Source organism: Crinia signifera, chromosome 5, assembly GCF_055691185.1.
Source record: "Crinia signifera chromosome 5, ASM5569118v1, whole genome shotgun sequence".
In the NCBI taxonomy this organism is placed as follows: Eukaryota; Metazoa; Chordata; class Amphibia; order Anura; family Myobatrachidae; genus Crinia; species Crinia signifera.
The window spans coordinates 88,616,363-88,638,593 of record NC_139221.1 but is presented as its reverse complement, the minus strand read 5'-3'; the positions used below and the strand labels follow the sequence as shown (position 1 = coordinate 88,638,593).

The window sequence follows — 22,231 nt, the reverse complement described above, 5'->3', positions numbered from 1 at the left end:
AAGCACCCCAAAATCTGTGCCCCAATTTCTCCCGAGTACGGCAATGCCTCACATGTGACCAAAAAATACCAGTTGGGTGCATGGCAGGACTCAGAAGGGAAGGAGTGATTTTTGGATTTTGCAGCACAGATTTTGGTGGAATGAATGGTGGGTGCTATGTTGCATTACCAATACAGTGGAACCCCCCCACAAGTGACCCCATTTTGCAAACTACACCCCTCAGGGAATTCATCTAGGGGTATAGTGTACATTTCAAACCCCCAGGGGTTTCATCAATTTTGGTACAACTGGGCAGTGAAAATGAAAAAAATACATTTTTTTACACAAAAATGTACTTCTGGCTCAAAATTTTTCATTTTCACAAGGAATGAAGGAGACAAAGCACCCCAAAATCTGTGCCCCCATTTCTCCAGAGTACGGCAATGCCTCACATGTGACCAAAAAATACCAGTTGGGTGCATGGCAGGACTCAGAAGGGAAGGAGTGATTTTTGGATTTTGCAGCACAGATTTTGGTGGAATGAATGGTGGGTGCTATGTTGCATTACCAATACAGTGGAACCCCCCCACAAGTGACCCCATTTTGCAAACTACACCCCTCAGGGAATTCATCTAGGGGTATAGTGTACATTTCAAACCCCCAGGGGTTTCATCAATTTTGGTACAACTGGGCAGTGAAAATGAAAAAAATACATTTTTTTACACAAAAATGTACTTCTGGCTCAAAATTTTTCATTTTCACAAGGAATGATGGAGACAAAGCACCCCAAAATCTGTGCCCCAATTTCTCCAGAGTACGGCAATGCCTCACATGTGACCAAAAAATACCAGTTGGGTGCATGGCAGGACTCAGAAGGGAAGGAGTGATTTTTGGTTTTTGCAGCACAGATTTTGGTGGAATGAATGGTGGGTGCTATGTTGCATTACCAATACAGTGGAACCCCCCCACAAGTGACCCCATTTTGCAAACTACACCCCTCAGGGAATTCATCTAGGGGTATAGTGTACATTTCAAACCCCCAGGGGTTTCATCAATTTTGGTACAACTGGGCAGTGAAAATGAAAAAAATACATTTTTTTACACAAAAATGTACTTCTGGCTCAAAATTTTTCATTTTCACAAGGAATGATGGAGACAAAGCACCCCAAAATCTGTGCCCCAATTTCTCCAGAGTACGGCAATGCCTCACATGTGACCAAAAAATACCAGTTGGGTGCATGGCAGGACTCAGAAGGGAAGGAGTGATTTTTGGTTTTTGCAGCTCAGATTCTGGTGGAATGAATGGTGGGTGCTATGTGGCATTAGCAAGACCCCCGAAGCACGGTGAAATGATGAACCTAATAATCCATAGATGTGTGGTATATTTTGAAACACTCCTTTATACATAGGCCGGGTTTGTCGGGGCAAGTTTCACAGTGGAAAATAGTTTCCTTTCTTATTCCCTTTTTATAGCAAACTTTGCACCTTTTTTGTGTCCTGCCCTTTCTTGCAGTGGAGGGGATTTCGTTGGGAAAATGCTGCCCTGGTACAATACGGGGGCCAGTACTAGAAGTACTGGGGCCCTCTGCCTGCTGATTCCCAAATGTTAGGCTCTTTATGACTTCCTCTTGAAAGTGCATAAATGTCCCCCTCTGGCCGGTAGAACGGAATAGCACGTAAGCGTTATACAGTGCCATCTGGATGATATACACGGCCAGCTTCTTGTACCAGATATTTGTTTTCCGCAGGGCACTGTACGGCTTCAGTACCTGATCTGAAAGATCCACTCCGCCCATGTACTTATTGTAATCTAGGATACAATTTGGTTTTGAGGTGTGGGTACTGGTACCTCGTACAGGGATGGAGGTGGTACTGTCTCCATGAATTGTTGTCAGTATAAGGACATCCCTCTTGTCCTTATATTTGACCAACAACATATTTTCGGTGCATATTCCCCTGCTTTCACCCCTTCTCATTACTTGGGCAATGTGCGTTTTGGGGAGGCCTCTTTGGTTCTTGCGCACAGTACCGCAAGCTGCTGTACCTCTTGAACCAAGGGCCTTAAACAGGGGGATGCTGGTGTAAAAGTTATCCACATAGAGGTGATAACCCTTATCCAGGAAGGGGTGCATTAAATCCCAGACAATTTTTCCACTAACACCTACGAGGGAGGGGGGGCATTCTGGTGGTTCAATTCTTGAATCCTTCCCTTCATATACCCTAAACTTGTGGGTGTACCCTGTGGTGCTTTCACACAGCTTATACATTTTTATGCCATACCTTGCCCTCTTACTGGGAAGGTACTGGCGGAATTTAACCCTTCCTTTAAAATGTATAAGGGACTCGTCGATACTAATACATTTATCAGGGATGTATAGCTCTGCAAATTTGGCACTGAAATGATCAATGACCGGCCTGACTTTGAATAGCCTGTCAAAGGTGGGATCATCTCTGGGTGGGCACTGTGCATTATCGGTGTAATGTATAAATTTATGGATTGCCTCAAAACGAGCCCGGGGCATGGCCATACGGTGAAATGGGGTGCTGTACAGAACATCTGTACTCCAATATTGCCTAATTTGTGGCTTTTTTACTATGCCCATATGTAACACCAGACCCCAAAACGTCATCATCTCTACTGCATCTACAGGGGTCCACCTAGCAAATGATGACGTGGGGTTTTGAGCAATAAACTGCTGGGCATATAAATTAGTTTGGTCCACCATTAAATTTATAAAATCATCAGAGAAAAATAATTTGAAAAAGTCAATTTCTCTGAGACCTGTTGAATCAAATTGGATTCCTGGGATGGCCAAAAACTCAGGAACCTGGGGCTCAAAATTGTCTGGTGGTGGGGTCCATACGAGATCAATTATTGGGGGGGGGGGGGGTCTCAGCTGCTCTACGGGGGCGTCTTTGAGGGGGTCCCTCATCATCAGAGGAGGAAGAGGAGCTTAAGACAAATCCTTCAAATTCCCCGCTTGCCTCACTGGCTGTGTCAGAGTCAGAGGCAAGCATGGCATATGCCTCCTCCACCGAATACATTCTCCTGGATGACTGGGACGACATTTGGGATGACATTTGGGATGCCATTTATATTTTTGTGTTACTGGTAGTGAAATGTTTCAACACGTGTATAGTGTAGGGGGGGGGTACAAACTTTATTTCAACCCGGGGGGTATGTAGTGTGTAGTGCAGAAAAAAAAAAATACAAAAAAAAAAAAATGGAAGGGTTCAAAAAAAAAAAAAAATGGAAGGGGTTAAAAAAAAAATGGAAGGGGTTAAAAAAAAAAATGGAAGGGGTTAAAAAAAAAATGGAAGGGGTTAAAAAAAAAAAAAAAAGGTCCTGCGCCAAAAATTGAGCACAGATGTTGGTCAGTAACGTCCGTCACTGAACAGCGCTCAAAGGCAACAGGAATTTGATCCAAAAAAAAAAAAAAATAGATCAACCCTGTGCCGAAAAAGCTGATCAGTGATGTACGTCACTGATCAGCGCACAGTGGCCACAGGACACACACAAAATCACAGTGTGTGTAAAAAAAAAAATGTAAAAAAGACCCCACAGCACTCACAAAAAAATAAAAAAAGGTGATCAGTGATGCGACACTGATTACCAGTGAGGGGCAGCAGGTGCACAACCTTTGGTGGTACTGACAGGTATATATAAAAAAAAAAAACCTCTGTACCCCCAAAAAGTTGCTGATCACCTCAGATATAGTGATCAGCACAAAAGGCGGGGGCAGCAGACACAAAATTTAGCACTCTCTATCACTCTCTGTCACTATCTCTCTCTATCTCTCTATCTCTCACTATCTATCACTCTATGACACTGCAGCAGCAGCACTGACAGGTATATCTATATATAAAAAAAAACCTGCGCCCCCAAAAAGTTGCTGATCAGTTAATTTATACTGATCAGCACAAAAGGGGGGGCAGCAGTCAGTTATATAAAAATATATAGCACAATCTGTCACTATCTCTCTATCTCTCTCTCTCTCTATCTCTCTCTATCTATCTATAGCTCTATCACACTGCAGCAGCACAAAATATAGCACTAGGCCTCTCTATCTCTCTCTATCTCTCTCTATCTCTTTCAGTTATATAAAAAATATATAGCACAATCTGTCACTATCTCTCTCTCTATCTCTCTCTCTATCTCTCTCTCTATCTCTCTCTCTCTATCTCTCTCTATCTCTCTCTATCTCTCTCTATCTCTAGCTCTATCACACTGCAGCAGCACAAAATATAGCACTAGGCCTCTCTATCTCTCTCTATCTCTCTCTCTCTAACTCTCTCTCTATCTAATAAATCGCAGCAGCACAAGATGTCACAGGATGTCACAAGATGTCACAAGCATAAGCAATATCAATGATCAGGTAAGTATTTTGGATGGGTTCTGGTCAGTATAGGCGGCAGCTGGGCACGGTGACCGCACTGCACGCTATTCCAGACCGGAATGGCGTCTGCAGTGCAGTCACCGTTAGTTTAAACCCCCCTCCATGGCTGTGATTGGTCCGTCGGTCCGACGAACCAATCACGGCCTTTGGGGGCGGGAGGGGTGAGGTGGGGTGACACCAGTGTCACCCTTACACCCCGCGGTGATTGGTGCTGTACTTTACAGCACCAATCACCTCCGATCCCGTGTCACCGGCGAACGTTATTCGCCGGTGACACAGAAAACGCTGTGAATGGCTGTTCACAATGAACAGCCAATCACAGCGATCGCCGACGGGGGGGCGGCATCGGACATGTCTGCTGTCAGGGACAGCAGACATCGTCCCTCTGTCACTGCGTCTCTAGACGCAGTGACAGTTTTAAGCCATGACGTATATATACGTCAACGGTCGGGAAGTACTTCCCGGCCATGACGTATATATACGTCAAATGTCGTGAAGGGGTTAAATTAGGCATGGCAAATCAGGATGTTTAACAAATTCCCAGATGAATGCCAATCAGCATTTCTTATTAGCAGAATGGATTGGACAAATGTGCCTTATATTTAATGTTGGGTACACAAATTTGACAGATTGACCATCCAGTCAATCAAATCAATAACTGGTAAGGTGTATACACAAACAATTTGCAGCTCACTTGCATATTGCCGCTGTAGCCAGGTGTACCCATACTTATATTTCAGTCAGCTGTGTTCAATGTGTGACCTGATACGTCTGAACACACATATTAGGTGTACACATCCACTAACACACTAGCAACAAATATACTGTAAAGTATGGTCCCATGAATGGAATACAAATTAGTATATTTTGTAATATGTTAGAATGTACGTTTGTAAGCAGGATTCCCTTTTCAGTATTTGCTAAAACACCACCTCATCTTTTATAACCCTTTCACATCGCAAACACAGGTCGGACCTGGGATTGTGCATCCATATTAAAATCAGTTCGACCTTTATGCAGATGAAGACCTTGGATTAACCGGAAAGTATTCACAGCGCTTCACTTTTTCTACATTTTGCAATGTTAAAGCCTTTTTCCAAAATGGAATAAATTATTTTTTCCCCCTCAAAATTCTACACACAATACCCCATAATGATCACGTGAAAAGATTTTGGGAGATTTTCACAAATGTATTAAATATAAAAAAACGAAGAAATCACATGTACATAACTATTCACAGCAATTGCCATGAAGCTCAAAATTTAGCTCTGGTGCATCCTGTATCGACTGATCATCTCTGAGATGTTCCTACACCTGTGGTAAATTCAGTTGATTGGACATGATTTGGAATCCCGGCGTTCAAAATCCTGACGCCGGAATCCCAACACTTTCTCCCTCCGTGGGAGTCCACAACACCCCGGGAGGGTCCCCCCCTTGTCGGGATTTCGGCGGTCGGGATTTTGAACGCCGGGATCCCGACCGCCGGGATTTAATACTGAATCCAGTCAAAGGGATTATCTGTAGAACCCCGTGACAGGATTGTCTCGAGGCACAAATCTGGGGAAGGGTATAGAAAACTGCTGCTTTGAACGTCCCAATGAGCACACGGGCCTCCATCATCCTAAATGGTATGACAGGCAGAAAATCATATCATTGTAATACACACTGTATCCCTGGAAATTGACGATATATCCTGCTAGTACAGTACACAGCATGGTAGCCATTGATAATGATTACCATGTATGGCTGTGTGTGGTGCACACACAGCCATACATGGTAATCATCATCATCGGCTATACCCATCGGCTGCCAGGCTGTGTGTGGTATAGCCGTTGATGATGTGAAGTCCAGGCAACAATTAGTGTCAGTATTTCAAGATTATATAGTATGTGCAAAAAAGTCTCCCTAGACTAGAGATGGGTATACCTTGACAGGAGCCTAACACCATACAAAGAAACTCGTTTATATAGATTCGATACGCAATTAAATTAAATTCCTGGGGGTAATGGATGGTCACGCTGCCAAGACCCAGCCGAGCATTCTTATAGATTCATATGCATGCCTGGTTGTGTCTCGCAACCATCCATTACCCCAGGATTTTAACTTTTACCCCAATTGGGGTAATTTACCCCTGTTCCCTGGTCTAAACTGAGCGATAGGGGGAGAAGAACCACCCGATGGTCACTCTGTCAGAGCTACAGCATTCCTCTGTAGAGAGGAGAACCTTCCAGAAGGACAACCATGCAGCAATTCACCAATCAGGCCTGTATGATACAGTGGCCAGATGGAAGCCACTCCTTATTAAAAAGTGCATGGCAGCCCACCTAAAAGCACCTGAAGGACACTCAGACCATGAGAAACAAAATTCTCTGGTTTGATGAGACAAAGATTGAACTCTTTGGCGTGAACTCCAAGCATCATGTTTGAGGGAAACCAGGCACTGCTCATCACCAGGCCAATACCATCCCTACAGTAGTGTTCATTCTAGCACCCGCTATCTTTGAAAACCCACACAGTTCCGTTTCCCCACCTGGGGTGTCGCCGTCTACTGTGGTGTTTTTAGCACAGGTCTGGTTTGCATGTCAGTGCTGATATACAGACCACACTGTGATAGAAGCACTACAGCAGACAGCGACACCCCAGGCAGGGAAGAGTAACTACGTGGGTTTTCAAAAATAGCGGGTGCTAGAATGAACACTACAGTGAAGCATGGTGGTGGCAGCATCATGCTGTGGGGTTGTTTTTCAGCGGCTAAAACTGGGATACTAGTCAGGATAGAGGGAAAGATGAATGCAGCAATGTATAGAGACATCATCAATGAAAACCTGCTCCAGAATGCTCTTGACCTCAGACTGGGGCCACTGTTCATCTTTTTAGTAGGGCAACAACCCTAAGCACACATCCAAGATATCAAAGGAGTGGCTTAAGGACAACTCTGTGACTGTCCTTGAGCCCAGACTTGAATCCGATCCCGAACATCTCTGGAGAGATCTGAAAATTACTGTGCATTGATGCAAAGATTGGTTTGCCAAGCTTGTGGCATCATATTCAAAAAGATTTAAAGATATGATTGCTTCCAAAAAGTGGATCAACAAAGCGTTGAGCAAAGGCTCTGAATACTTATGTTCATGTGATTTCTTAGTATTTTTACATTTTTAATAAATTTGCAAAAATCTCTCCAAAAAATGTTTTCACAATGGCATTATGAGCACGTAGAATTTTGAGAAAAAAAAGAATGTATCCCATTTTGGAATAAAGTTGTAACATAACAAAATGTGGAAAAAGTAAAGAACTGTGAATACTTTCCGGATGCACTGTTGCTTAATGTAAAACTTTGGGACTGAATTTAATTTGAATCCTGAAGTGAATTTGTAATTACAGACCCAAGCAGTACAACATTGCTCTGCAGGAGGGATGGGGTGATTTAGGACAAGCAATTAGGTACTAATAGGTCTGCATCCTTTAGTTAGGATTAATGGCCAGATGCACTAAGCCAGGGCTTGACGAAACCTGGGGGCCAGGTTGCCACGCCAACCAGACTCTGCTTCCTGGCAACCAGATTTGCCAGAAAGCGGATCTACATGGGCAGAGTGGTGGCTTGAGATAATGGCAGTATCCAGGCAAAGCATGGGACAACTAACCCGGCTGCTGCATCAGAGAATGTCCACAGCGCTGCCATTTCAAAACTTGAGATGGTTCAGCAGCCAATCAGGAGCGAGCTGCCTCAAGTTTTTTCTGGATGCCTGGCATGAAGCATGACACCTCTGGCAGCAAGCAAGAAACCCATAGCAATGAGCATGTAGATAAGTAGCACTTATGTGGCATAATATGTAATAGGCATTATGGCATGTGGTATTATATGTAATGGGCATTACACTGTGTGGCATAATATGTAATGGGCATTACAGTGTTTGGTATAATATGTAATGGGCATTATGGTGTGTGGTAAAATATGCAATAGTATTCCTCCCACTATTCCTCCTCTTTTCTGTTCTCCCACCTTTGCGATAATATTGTGGCTACATCCATACTACCTACCTGGCCACACCATCAAATGTGTCCCCATATTTACAGTGCACCCACTTAAATTGTTTTATGGATCTCTCAGTCACTGCAGGCAATTCAGGATGTAGCAGGGGAGGCCATCCTTTAGGGGACAGTTTCTGCAGGACCAGGCATGCAGTCTTCATTTCCTCTGCCACAGTGCAGCCTTCCCACCTAACCTGATTAATCACTCCCGTTCTGAGGAAGAGACCCATCCCAGGTCTGCCCGGCTGTTATATGCTTTGTTACAGGGTGAATGGAGCTCTGGGCAAGGCCAGTGGAGATATGGTGTCATTCCGTTTACACTAACAGTATTGTTTGCAGCAGGCAGAAGCTGGGCTGATGTGGGCTATGGGCAGGAGCAGGGCACAGTGTGCTGCAGACTTTGGGCACTGAGCTGGAGGGAGTGGAGAGTGAAAAGATCTCTTCCCTGCACAAGCTGTAATGTAATTGTAAACCTTCTGCATCACGGGAGGTTTCTGTCCTCCGTGAGCTTGCCTGCGTTATGGTTTGACAGGTGTACCACCACAGTCAAACTCCCCAATATAGTATAGCATTTAGAGGGATTTAGTGTAGTGAGGTATTGCAGCGTATTGTGGTGTATAGTAGACTCTGTGCCATATATACATATGCCACCAGTAGTGCAAGTTACACAATGCCCACCCGATTGTGGTGCCATTCTAAATAATTCTGTCGGTACTGTGTGAGCGCACCAAAAAATGGGTGTAGCCACATGGGTTGCGGTCAATGAAAATGTGTGTGTGATACACATATGCCCCCAATAGTGCAGTGCCAGATATACATATGCCCAAATAGTGAGAGATACACATATGCCCCCACGGTGCCAGATATGCCCCCACTGCCAGCAGCAGTACAACTCACCATTGTTGCTCCTGCTGCTGCTGGGTGGAGGAGAGTCCCGTGTCCCCCTGCTGGCTGGCCTGGTTGTTTTGTCCTGTCTGCCTCCACCATGGAGTCTCCTTCTCCTCCTCCTCTGCCGCTGCTTCCCCTCACATTGCGAATCTCATTCTCAATCCCCTCACTTCCATGACTGGGTCATCAGCAAATCAAAGCTCGCGGGCCGGCTCCTGATTGCTGATGGCCCGTGAGCTCTGATTGGCTGACTGTCTAGTCACAGGGCAGCAGCTGATGACCGCACAGCAGCAGGATGCGGTGAGACGGGTGCTGACTACTAAGCATGCGGATCATAGTGCAGCAGGCAGGCTGTGCTCGCCACTGACAGAGACCTGCAGGAACTGTGTGCCTCCTTTCTGCGATGCAGTGGTCGAGAAACCTCCACCACAAGCTACTGCTAGCTCGCGAGTGACGGGTTGGTGACCACTGGTGTGGACTATACGGTAATGTTGTATCTTAGGTGTGCCTATAAATGTTTTTGCAATGATGGACTGATGTCCTAATTTTTGAAAATCTGGATATGTGGTGTGGTACACTGCACTTGAAGACAAGTCCCCTTTGAGTGGCCACGCCCCCATTTCTGGAGCACGTGCGCCTACGCGCCTACTTTCCCTTCAATACCATTTGCAATGTCACTAACAAAGATATTAAAGAGCACTGGTCCAAGTACAGATCCCTGGGGTACTCCACTGGTAACATGTCCCTCCATAGAATGCACTCCATTTACTACAACTGTCTGTTTCCTATCCTGTAACCAGGTTCTTGTCCATTTAATTGTTTTATAATCCAATCCCACACTTTCAAGTTTATTTAGCAGTCTGCGATGCGTGACAGTGTCAAATGCCTTACTAAAGTCTAGATATGCCACATCTACAGCCCCCCCTTCATCTAGTATTTTGGTCATGGAGTCAAAAAAGTCAGTACTTGTTTCCTAGCACGGCCACAATCGCGGGTAATTTTTAATGGTATACGATGCGACCGACGCGATGCCCGCGATTTCCCATAGAAAAAGTCAAAATCGCGTCGGTCGCATCGTATGCGGCTAAAATAAGCATAAGATGGTACCGACGCGATGCCCGCGATTTCCCATAGGGAACAATGTTAAATGCCTCAATTTACCCAAATCAACATAGGGAACAATGTTAAATGGGCCAGAGACTCCCAAAAACCCCCCTGACCAGTGAAATGGCCCCCCAAAAATAGTTAACGCCACCCCACGATCAACGTGAACCCGAAGCGTGGCGAGCGCAGCGAGCCCGCGAGGGGCGGCGGTACGCATCCTCCGACCTTTTCATTCCCCCACTATCCACGTCGGCGTGGAGTTGAGAATAGAATAGTGTGGCGAGCGCAGCGAGCCACCGAGCCCGAAGCGTGGCGAGCCCCGCGAGGGGACGCGGATACCTGTGAAGCTCGCTGCGCTCGCCACACTATCTATTCGCAACTCCACTCCGACGTGGATAGTGGGGGTATGAAAAGGTCGGAGGACACGTACCGCCGCCCCTCGCGTGCTCGCTGCGCTCGCCATGCTTCGGGTTCACGTTGATCGTGGGGTGGCGTTAACTATTTTTGGGGGGCCATTTCACTGGTCAGGGTTTTTTTGGGGAGTCTCTGGCCCATTTAACATTGTTCCCTATGTTGATTTGGGTAAATTGAGGCATTTAACATTGTTCCCTATGGGAAATCGCGGGCATCGCGTCGGTACCATCTTATGCTTATTTTAGCCGCATACGATGCGACCGACGCGATTTTGACTTTTTCTATGGGAAATCGCGGGCATCGCGTCGGTCGCATCGTATACCATTAAAAATTACCCGCGATTGTGGCCGTGCTAGGAAACAAGTACTGACTTTTTTGACTCCATGACCAAAATACTAGATGAAGGGGGGGCTGTAGATGTGGCATATCTAGACTTTAGTCGCAGGTAAAAAAATCGCGTCGGTCGCATCGCATGCGGGCTAAAAAATTGCATGCGATGGTACCGACGCGATTTTTTTACCTGCGATGCCCCAGATCAAGATCGTTGTGGTCGTGCTAGGAAACAAGTACCAAAAAGTCAATGAGATTTGTTTGGCATGATCTCCCTGCAGTAAAACCATGCTGTTTTGGATCCTGTAAATTGTTTAATTTAAGATATTCCACTATTCTTTCTTTTAATAGTGTTTCCATTAATTTCCCTACTACTGATGGAAGGCTCACTGGTCTGTAGGTACTTGCTTCTTCTTTGCTTCCGCTTTTATGCAAAGAGTAACTAATACCCCTTTCATATCGCACTGTACGCCGCAGTAACTGTCAGGTTGCTGTTTGGTCAACCTGGATTGGGGTGAGGTGTGAAAGCGCTACACTGAATAACCCGGGTTGACCAACCCAGCATAATGATCCAGGTTATAAGGGTTAAACCTGATTGTCCTGACTCCTGTGTATAATGTGAATGCGCCGGAACCAGGTCAGAGCCTGGATCGAGAGCCTGGGTCTGATTAGGCAATAGCTATGTTAAAGCAGTATAAGGGGGCAAATAACCCCTTGTGGTGCCACTGGCTACACTTTTGACTTTCCCCTTTCCGATGCCCCAGACTCCTGTAGGAGTAGTGACCGACCCATGCAATCCAGCCCTGGTGTTCAGAGGTTTACAATACATTTTTGTTTGATGACTTGAAACAACTGTCACAAATAAAGAACATCTAAGAACTGTAAAAGCACAAGACCATCATTAAGGTAAAAAATGTTAGTGCCACGGTGCCTGCCTGATATATCCATGTTAATAAGTTGCCATCACTTACTGATTTTCACCATTAGCTTCATTCTTTTCCATTTTTTGCCCTAATGTCTAATGCATAGTGTATAATAGGAGCAGTGAATTCCTTTTGTATCCAATGATACAAACGTTTTCAAAAACTTAACCCTTTGAATGGCAAGGGAATTTGTCAAAATAGGTGTGACCCTTTGAGTGCCAATTTTGCTGTGAGAGATCCTCAAAATATTCATTAAAAATGCCAGCGCCGCTCACAGAGACTGTTCTTTTATGGGTGCAATATTTAACTAAACTCCAATTAATTGACTTGGTTGTATTTGTATTTATACTAGAAGAACAGTCGCTGCGAGTGATGCTGGACGTGTTTTAGCAGATATTTTGAGGATCGCTCACAGCACCACTGGCATTCGAATGGTTAAAATTTCACTGCAGTACATTTAAATATAAGGCTGTGTCCAACTGGTAAAATACATGCAGACAAGAGACAGATTTAGCCTATACGTTTTTCAGCATTATTCTAAAAAGATAAACCTTTGGCAAAATAGGCCTGAGATTTGAATAAAACAGAGGCACCCTGCTGTGTCAAATATCCACCTGCAGAATGAGGATGCAAAAGGCAAATGCACACATAAATAAAACCTAAATCTAGCATGTACAAATATCTGCAACTGTAGAAAACCTCTCACAACGTTTATACAATGAACCCACAGAGATGTCCTCAGAGAACACTGAAAGAAGCAGCTCTATATTCACTGTTCACAAAACAAAGAGCTTCTCTTCAACAAGGTTACCCTGACATAATGCATGTGAAGTACCCAGTACAGGGGGATGTTAATTTCCATTTATACTTCTACATCAATGGCTGGAGCTCTAAAAGCTAAATGAAAAAACCTGGAGCAGAATAAATACACATGAAGACATTTTTTTTTTAAACCACAGTGCCTTCCCCTACTTCTAATGAAGGTCTCATATTAGAGATGCTTCAGCCCTTTTTTTTTAGGTCCAATCATTTTAGAAAAAGAAGATCGGTGAAAAGCAGCTATTCAAGAGGAGATGCAAATGTGATTAGGATTTTAAGGATAACTAGCAGACCTCTTTCTCCTATAGCATACCGACCTCTCCAGACCAATAAAGTATTTAAAAGTACTGAGGCTTCCATGTATAATTTATTTGAACAGTATCAAACACAAAATAAAAAAGAAGCATTTTGTTAAAACATGTGCATTAATGATGATGACTAAAACGTTGTCAGAGAAGCGTTTAAGATCATTAGTAAATTACACAAACTGAGAATGTCATCTAGATAAACACATCTACATTCAGAGATGGTCGCTGATGAAAATGACACACTGCTGGGAGAAGAGGCTGGGGAAGTTGCTGGTCGTAGGAGTATGCTCCTCTGACCAGCGACTAAACTTTTTTAAAGGTATTAGCAAGGACATGCTAGATGTGTACAATGCATCAGTGATTTCATTCGTATTTGATATCCTAGTGGTCTTAATTGATTTCAGTCTCAATGGTACGGTGTTTACAGTTCAAGATTGCTGGGAAGAGCATTAGCAGACCACCTCTGCCCATGTACAGATGTGTCCTCATACATCTGTCCCTTTTCCACCATGTGGTTTAAGAAGCCTGGCGCAATTCCTGGTCTATATAGATTTGCCTCTATTTTACTTCTATGGGGTATATTCAATCGCTGTAGGAACTGCCGTCTTATCAGATGGCAGTTTCTGGCTTGAATAGGTTGGAAGGGTATCTGAGCTATTCAATAAATGTTTTTTTTTTTCCCCGACAATTCAGAATGCTCCAACCTGTTGGAAACCAGGTGGATTGGTGGAATAGCAGCCAATCTGCCTGCTGTTGTCTGAAACTGGGCCAAATCAGACAGGTTTTGGTCCCGTTTCCGGCAATTTCAAACCAACTTTAAAAAAAGTCGAATTGAGGCAGGGAGGATGGCAACGGGTGAGCAGCAGCAGCTCATCTGGTGCCGTCCTCCTGCCCGGTCCTACAGCCGGACAAGAGCAGCTCACCTGATGCTGTCCCTCTGCCTTCGCTGCTCATCCTGGCCAGGTGAGCAGCAGCAGCCAAATCCAAAAAGTCCGATTTGGCTGCTAATTGAATAGCCCAAGTCAGATCCATTCGACAAAAGAATGGATCAGACTTTAATTGAATATACCCTTAGTTTGTAAATAGAGATTACAATTAATAATGTCACGGCTCAAGGTGCAAAGTCCGCGGCGAGATAAACAGGGCTATTTTAATAAATTTAAAGATACTGGTTTCCAAAATTCTCCATGTACAGAGTAAAAAGGCTCAGCCTCCTTAGTTTTATGCTGGTTTCCATTTGACCACATTGCTACCAGACATCGCTGTGCACATACAAGCCAATTATGGTAGTGCAGACATCATAAGTTTTCCCTTACATCCTGATCTAGAACTGCATCCACGAAAGCCATTTTACCCCTTTATGTGTATTTACAAAAAAAATTGACGCTATATTTTTAGGGCTGACTTGCAGAAAAAGCACTAGGGTAAATTAATAAATAGAAACGTAGACAAAAAACAAAACCAATGCAATGGGGTTTATATTATGCGTGTTGACCTGCTTATCCAATTAATTCATAACAATAAAAGCCCTATGTGCTGAGTTACAGAATTTTTTTCCAAAAAAACCCACCAGCTGTTTTCCATGCATTCCAGCAAGCACAGAAAGACATCCGGAACATCTAGAGCCAGCTGCTGGAGACATGGAAAAAATAGGATATATTTCACAAAAACAACCTATTTAATAGAAAAGCAAATGAAAACATCTGGTGCCTTGAATCTGTACTATTTGTAGAGAGAACTGCTCCGCTTACCTTTCGCCCAGTGGGTTTCTCGACCATGATGTTGCAGTCACTGTCAGAATTCTCACTTTGAATGACTTTCATTGACAATGTTTTGGGCATCTTAATAATCAGTTTCCAGACCCAAACAGCTTGATCATTATGTGCCTAAGGGGAAAGAAGTAAATGTTATTAAAATACAAATATGATAAGTCTCATCTTTTCCCATTGCTAGTACATCTGTAGATATACAGAAAAAAATACATTATAATTAGAAAGAGGTTCAAATAGACTGTATATACAATATGGGTAAAAAAAAAAAAAAAAAATCAAACAGTGAGATGGAGATGATGAACAGTTGCACTGAATCATCTGGACAAGTGGATAGAACAGTTCAAAATTGCTGACTGTGGGAGCATTGCAGACAAGGAAAAAGTAGTGCTAGGACCAAGATAGTACAAGGCCTACTCGTGAGAGTATACAGTCTTGGGGAAGTGTAAAGCCCAATACACACTAGGCAATACTGTTTACAATATCGCCTAGTGTGTACACTCCACACTGTTAACGACCCTCTCCCTCATCTGAACCCGATCAGCTTGGGGGGGGGGCACTGTCCCTCCTTCCCGTCATCGGCAAGTGTGTATGCACCTGCAGATGCTGGCACCCCGCCGTCGCCAATATCGGCGCTGATGAGGACTTGTGTAGTGTGTATGGGGCTTTAGTTAGAACCCTTTCACACTGCCTCTTCGACACAGGTTAAAATGGGTGGCGGCACAGTTTGAAAGGTTTTTCCATATAGCCGAAATGCCAGGTTGCTTGGTGTGCAGAAGATCAAACGAAGGCGGAGTCAATTTAATTCAGCGTGCTGTGAATGCCGCCAAGAGGGAGCTCCCGGAAACTATTCAAATCAGCACACTTAATGGGCCCCATACATCAGCAATCACAATTTATGGATTTCCAGATACAGGGATTTTTTGGCCAGATAAATGGATTTTACAATCTATCTGACTTTGCCCACACATTACAGATTTATTTCAGTGATCGGCAGATTTTTCCATCTAAAGATTGCATCTTCATATCTGGAAATTGCCCAATCGATTGCTGTTCATAATGTAAATAGATGAAGAAGACGAATTGGGAATGCCCACACATATAAAAAAGATCTGCAGATAATACCAGATTATTAAACAGGTTTAAAAACCTGATTAAGCAATCGATTGGCGATTTTGATTGGGATTGCCAAAAGGGGGAGCCCACACATCTAAAATTAATTGTGGCAATCATCTCCATATCTGAAAATTGTCACAATTAATTGCTGATTTATGGGGCCCTTAAGTCCAACTAGTAGATTTCCGCAGCATTTAAGTTGGAGAATGACTGTTCTCGCTACTGAACTGAAAGTACCAGCACCCTCTAAAATTAAAGCGCATCAATTTGATTAGCTACAAAGAAATCCCACCCGCTGCTATTCACAGAGTGCTGAATTGAATCAACCCCATATAGTGAGGGTTGAGTCATACAGTATTGAATGGAAGGGTTGTGCTCCTTTAGGCTGGAGAATTGTTACAATTATTGTTTTCCTCTACTCTGTTACCACATTTGAACACAAAATCAGTGCTATTTAATAATGTAACCACAACTACTAGACTGATTAAAGAGCCACATTGACATCACACACTGACAATGTAGTCTTGGGTCTCTGCTTTTCCTTTCAAAATGACTAACGAGAGAGAGAGAGAGAGAGAGAGAGAAAGAGAGAGAGAGAAAGAGAGAGAGAGAGAGAAAGAGAGAGAAGAAAGGAGCGCTCAGGAAATTTCACATATATTTAGACTCAAGACTATTTTGTGCTGTAAAAGGCTAATGCAGACACTTTGAGTCCTATTAGGAGAAAAGTGCTATTTAAATAACATTAATATAAAATATGAACAGTGCATTAATTTAATCTTATGGAGTTAATTAGCAAGCACAAGAAGAAAAAAAAATGATTTAAGAGAAAAGCAGGACTACCAGGTACAGGAGTTGTACACCTGGGAACACTGTACATCTTCTTGTAAAAGGCTACACAGGGAAAAATTCAAGTAGCTGCAAAAACAGGGCTTGCATCACGACTTGCGAAGAAGCAGCTATTTAATGGTCAGTATTAAATTCCCAGCGAGCACTAGCAGCACTTGGCTCAGATGCTACCCAGCTGTGCGGCTCCAGTGTCACCGGTGTATATTACACTTAGGTGGACAGCCATAAACACACAGACAGGGCCAGCGCCATTTTAAATGGGTGTGGTACAAATCACAGATGTCTAGGTAGACCAATAAAAAAGGTTGACATTGGCAATAGGTCAACAAATAATAAGGTGAGTGTCAATGTCTACACCTCAGTAAGTGTAGCACCCATTCTTGGGAACAGGTGCCTCGCTCTGCTACCGAGCTCCCTACACAGACTCATTTGCTGCTCTACACTGCTCCCCACACCACCTACTCTCTACAGCAATCCATATTTCAATCCCTGGATTCGAGGAATCCCAAGATTGAGCGTTTTCTAGGAGTCCCAGGATGGAAAAAAAAGATTGTCGCCCCTACCTCATAGCAGGTGATCAACTTGGTGAAAATTATTAGGTAAAAGGAGGTAAAAATGTCAGGAATACAAGATTTAAATTGGCCAATAATCAATTCACTTTTGGAGTGGGACAAGTGTTTTCTGGTTTTGACAGCATAAATTATTGCAAAACTTGTTTTCGCAATTTAATAAGTGCCTTTTAATGGGTTTTTTTGTCCTTGAAAAGCCTGATCGCAGAGAATTACTGTATTATCAAGGGTATTTGAATTCTCCACTCAGAAGTAAAGTTGCTCAGCTCAATTTATAGGGCAGTATTCAATGAGAAAAATTTGCCGTTTTATGGCGAGTTTGTGCTATTTTCGCGTTGGAAGGAGCATTTTGCTCTCCAAAAGTGAACCACCCTATTCAATGTGATATTTTCGCCGTCTTTTTAAGTGATATTCGCCGTGTCTCTCCGTGTAGCAATTCGAATGTGAACTTTTTTTTTATTTTGGTGTAAAAAAAATCAGGATTTTTTTTCGGTGAAGGGGCATGTTATTTTTATTCATGTGCTTATAGCACATGAATATATATATATTTAATAAAAAAAAAAAATTTTTACACAGAGCAGCCAGTAGGGGGCCGGAGCTCTCGAGCCGCTCATTAGATATTCATATATTCACTGCACCCGATCATTACATATGCACGATCGGGTGCAGTGAATACTGGGTCCCCCGCTGGCTATAGGGGGGGGGGCGGGGGGCAGCTTGTGCTGCCTGGGTCCCGAGGAGCCCTCCTCCCCTCCACATATGTTCTGGGGCAGCCAGGGAGACTTTAATCTCCCTGGCTGCCACTGTCCCCCGGCTCCCTGCCAGCTCCTTGCCGCGGACGCTCGTCCGCTGCAGGGGTTAAGACTCGCCGCGAGAGGCGGCGAGTCTTAACCACATTAAATAGTGGGAGCAGGAGTGGCAGCGAGCCCTCCGGAACAGGGTGAGTGCATGGCGAGAGAAAAAAATCTCTCGCCATGCACGGAGAATTTTTCTCATTGAATACTGCCCATAGTTTGAGACAGTCGTGTGAAAGGGTGAAATTAAAGTAGACAAAAAAACACACAGAAGTTACTCCCAGCACACTGTCAAAAGCCAATAATAAGAGATAGATTATATGGGGCACGGGGGGATTCAATTGTTGATTGTGCCGGTAGCCAGCAAATGGTGCTTGACTGAGCAATTGAATTGTTGCACCATTCGGATGTGTGTTTTCAATCTTGCAAAGAACTACGACATCTTAAAAAACAAAAAATAGTAACAAGTACAAATATGGAATCAATCACCTTATATTAAAATATGACTAGAGTTATACCAACCCAGTCAAACACAGCTGTTGAACAATTTAACAGAATTACATCAGATGCACAGCGCTTTAAGCTCTGTAAAGACATGACACAAGGACAAAGGAAGAGGAAAAACCACCTTGATAGATAACATTGCCAGGAAAATGAAAGATTGACAATTTGTCACACACTATAATGTCTAAAGTTCAAATGGCTATCTGCAACAGTGATGGGTGACAGACGTCTAACTGTACCTTCACCTGTGGCAATATAGATCTTCCAGCTTTATGCCCCATCAATCTTTCTCTCTGTTTAATGCTCCATCAGCCCCAGCTCTTATGCTCTGCTTTATGTCCACCAAACTTCAGTGTCGGCATCTGTTTAATTGAAAAGCAGTGAGTGAAGCTTAGCGGATCATAAAGCAGGGATAACCACTGAATCTGAGGCTTTTCATTGCTTTGGATCCAAATTCAAGACATATAGTCTACCTTTTGACCCTGTTGACCTATTGAGTGTTACATTGTCGACATGGATTTAGGTAGAAAAGGGTCACAAATAGGTCAACACAAAAAAGGTTGAGACAGTTTTTCCTTTTTGGGTTAGGTAAAGGCTGACAGAGGGGACAGTTTGGGTTACGCATTTGGAGGATAAAGATTAAAGTAATACAAAACATGTTTAGCGGTTATTTAGCATTTAGTGGTCAATCTTTTGACCCAAACAACCTACTGACCCTTTTTGAACATTTGGTCTCAAAACGATTGACTATCTAGCGACTATCTTTTAATCCTCACCCAATTATACCCCAAAACGATTTTCTCCACCCAACATAAAAGAGAAGCAACCAGTACATCTACCACATGTGGTCTCTTGCCTTACATCAGGCAAGTCCAACGTTGGCCCTCCAGATGTTGTGAAACTACACATCCCAGCATGCTTTGCCACAGTTTTGCTATTAGAGAATGCTAAAACGATTGCAAAGCATGCTGGGATGTGTAGTTTCACAACATCTGGAGGGCCACGTTGGAAATGCCTGCCTTACATAATCAACTGTAAGGAATTTCGAGGCAAAATGTTTTGCACTTATGTTTTGCAAAATTTATACAAAGTTAGGTTTCTGCTTATGACCAAAATGCAAACACAACAAAAAGACAGATGGAACACACCTTGGAAAAGCATGATTGGGATGTTGTAGCTTTATAACTTTCAAACACTGATGGGAAATTGGTAACCCAGAAACCCTACTAAACAGCTCAAAATGATGTAGCTATAGATTGTAACAATTGTTTATAATACTATCTGCTGGTATAATAGATTGGTTTCTTTGTTTGATTAAAAGAATGTTTTAAATAACTAGGAGGCTGTATTGAATTGCATCAGGATACCATCTACAGGATTTTGGCATTACCCACATTTTATTATTGAAAACATTATACTGGACCTAAAAAAAAAAAGAAAAAAGCACTGAATATTGTGCTAAAGAGTCTGGAACTTCTAGGCTAGGGTCACCACAACCAATACAAATTAAAGGGGGGGGGGGGGGGGGGGGGGGGGTTTGGGGGGGGGAATGACCAGAGCAGAACAGCAGCAATTCACTAGTTATAAATGTGTTTCCTGATAGCTTTCTGCTGTAAAAGCTTATTTCTTTCAGAATGCCATCAACTGCATGAATGCTATAACAGTGTTTGCCAGCAAATATGAAGAAAGCCAAATGTTGACAAGCCTTAAATGCAAGGACTATATTAGTATTTTCCTAACTCCAGTCTTCAGTTATCACTAACAGTGCGGGTTTTTAAACATCTCCTGGTTGGTGCACTCTCCAGCTAGCTAAAGGAATTCTAGCAACAGATCATGATGCAGTTGTGCTCTGGTTGCGTCTTACTGCAATAAAGTCTGAGCTAGCTGTCAGACCACACTGTCAGAGAAGCAGAGGGAGATGAAGTAGCCCCTGCTAGAGCGATGAGTAGTACAATTACGTTGTCTTTACACTGCACATCTGTTTCCATGGCAACCATATCCAATGTGATCTGCAAGATACCACGTTGTCAATAAAAATAAATATGGGGGGGGGGGGGGGTTTGATATACAAAAACAGCAAAATTCTGCTGTTTGTATGTATAGATTTCAGAATGTGTTTAACTAAATGCACGCAAATGTTTAATTTAGCAGTATTGGTGAAAAGGTCAGGAAAATAGAAGTAAATCACAGACCCTACTAATCCAAAAAGATATCTAGCATTTCTGGGACTTTGGGACCCGTACACTATACATTTATGGCCTATTGTCAAATATATATATATATATACACATACACAAAAGATACAAGGGGTTACCAGGCGCAAAGTCCTCTGAGGTTTGTAAAAGTACAAAGTCCAATTAGGATAATCAAATCCAAGATGTGTGCAGCTCAGTTTCTCCACAGACCCTCACCACAGGTCAGACAGTAAATTTGCAAGAGAGAAAGGAGAAAAAGCGCACCAGTGAGTATTTTAAAAGTAACACGGTACTTGTTTCCTAGCACGGCCACAACGATTTAGATCGTTGTGGTCGTAAGATAAAAAATCGGATCGATCGCATCGCATGCGATTTGGTCGCATACGATGCGACCGATCCGACCGACCGATTTTTCACCCGATTTTTTTTTTTTTTCACCAGATTTGTTTCAATTGCCCCCCCAAATGTTACTAAGTGGGCTAGACCCCACGATAGACGTCAACCCGAAGCGTGGCGAGCGCAGCGAGCCCGCGAGGGGCGGCGGTACGCGTCCTCCGACCTTTTCATTCCCCTACTATCCACGTCGGCGTGGAGTTGAGAATATATAGTGTGGCGAGCGCAGCGAGCCACCGAGCCCGAAGCGTGGCGAGCGCAGCGAGCCCCGCGAGGGGACGCGTATAACTTCACAGGTATACGCTGCGCTCGCCACGCTTCGGGCTCGGTGGCTCGCTGCGCTCGCCACACTATATATTCTCAACTCCACGCCGACGTGGATAGTAGGGGAATGAAAAGGTCGGAGGACGCGTACCGCCGCCCCTCGCGGGCTCGCTGCGCTCGCCACGCTTCGGGTTGACGTCTATCGTGGGGTCATGGCGGGCACATAAAAAATGTGAAATGGGTCATATTGGCCCATTTCACCTTTTTTATCATTTTTCCCTATGTGAGATGGACTTAATCAAGTCCATCTAATCTTGTGCCATTATAATGGCACAAGACCGACGCGATCCTCCCGATTTCAATGTTAAAAGATATTTTAACATTGAAGTCTATGGAAAAATCGGGTGAATCGGTCGGTCGCATCGCGGCCGATTTTAATTGGTCGCGACCGACCGATTGACCCGATTTCTGTCATTCAAAGGGAAAAAATTGTAAAAAATCGGCCACATCGTGAGGATCGTGTCCCTTAATTAAGAGCCACGATCACTCACGATTGTGGCCGTTCTAGGAAACAAGTACCAGTAACACTT

At 43.6% G+C, this 22,231-nt stretch overlaps 1 protein-coding gene across 8 annotated transcripts in view; it reads right to left on the bottom strand.

Annotated features, from left to right (window-relative positions):
- Nucleotides 1-22,231, bottom strand: part of ANKRD12 (ankyrin repeat domain 12) — a 120,184-nt gene that overhangs the window by 41,820 nt on the left and 56,133 nt on the right. For 3 of the 8 annotated variants that reach the window (XM_083187632.1, XM_083187637.1, XM_083187639.1), the window contains exons 2-3: nt 19,029-19,151; nt 14,943-15,077 (exon numbers count right to left, since the gene is read on the bottom strand). In XM_083187632.1, coding sequence (XP_083043758.1) covers nt 14,943-15,077; nt 19,029-19,070 — 177 coding nt within the window. In that variant the 5' untranslated portion in view covers nt 19,071-19,151. Of the gene's footprint in view, nt 1-14,761; nt 14,824-14,942; nt 15,079-19,028; nt 19,152-22,231 lie in introns of those variants that run through there. The other 5 variants (XM_083187636.1, XM_083187635.1, XM_083187634.1 and 2 more) reach the window with 3 other exon arrangements.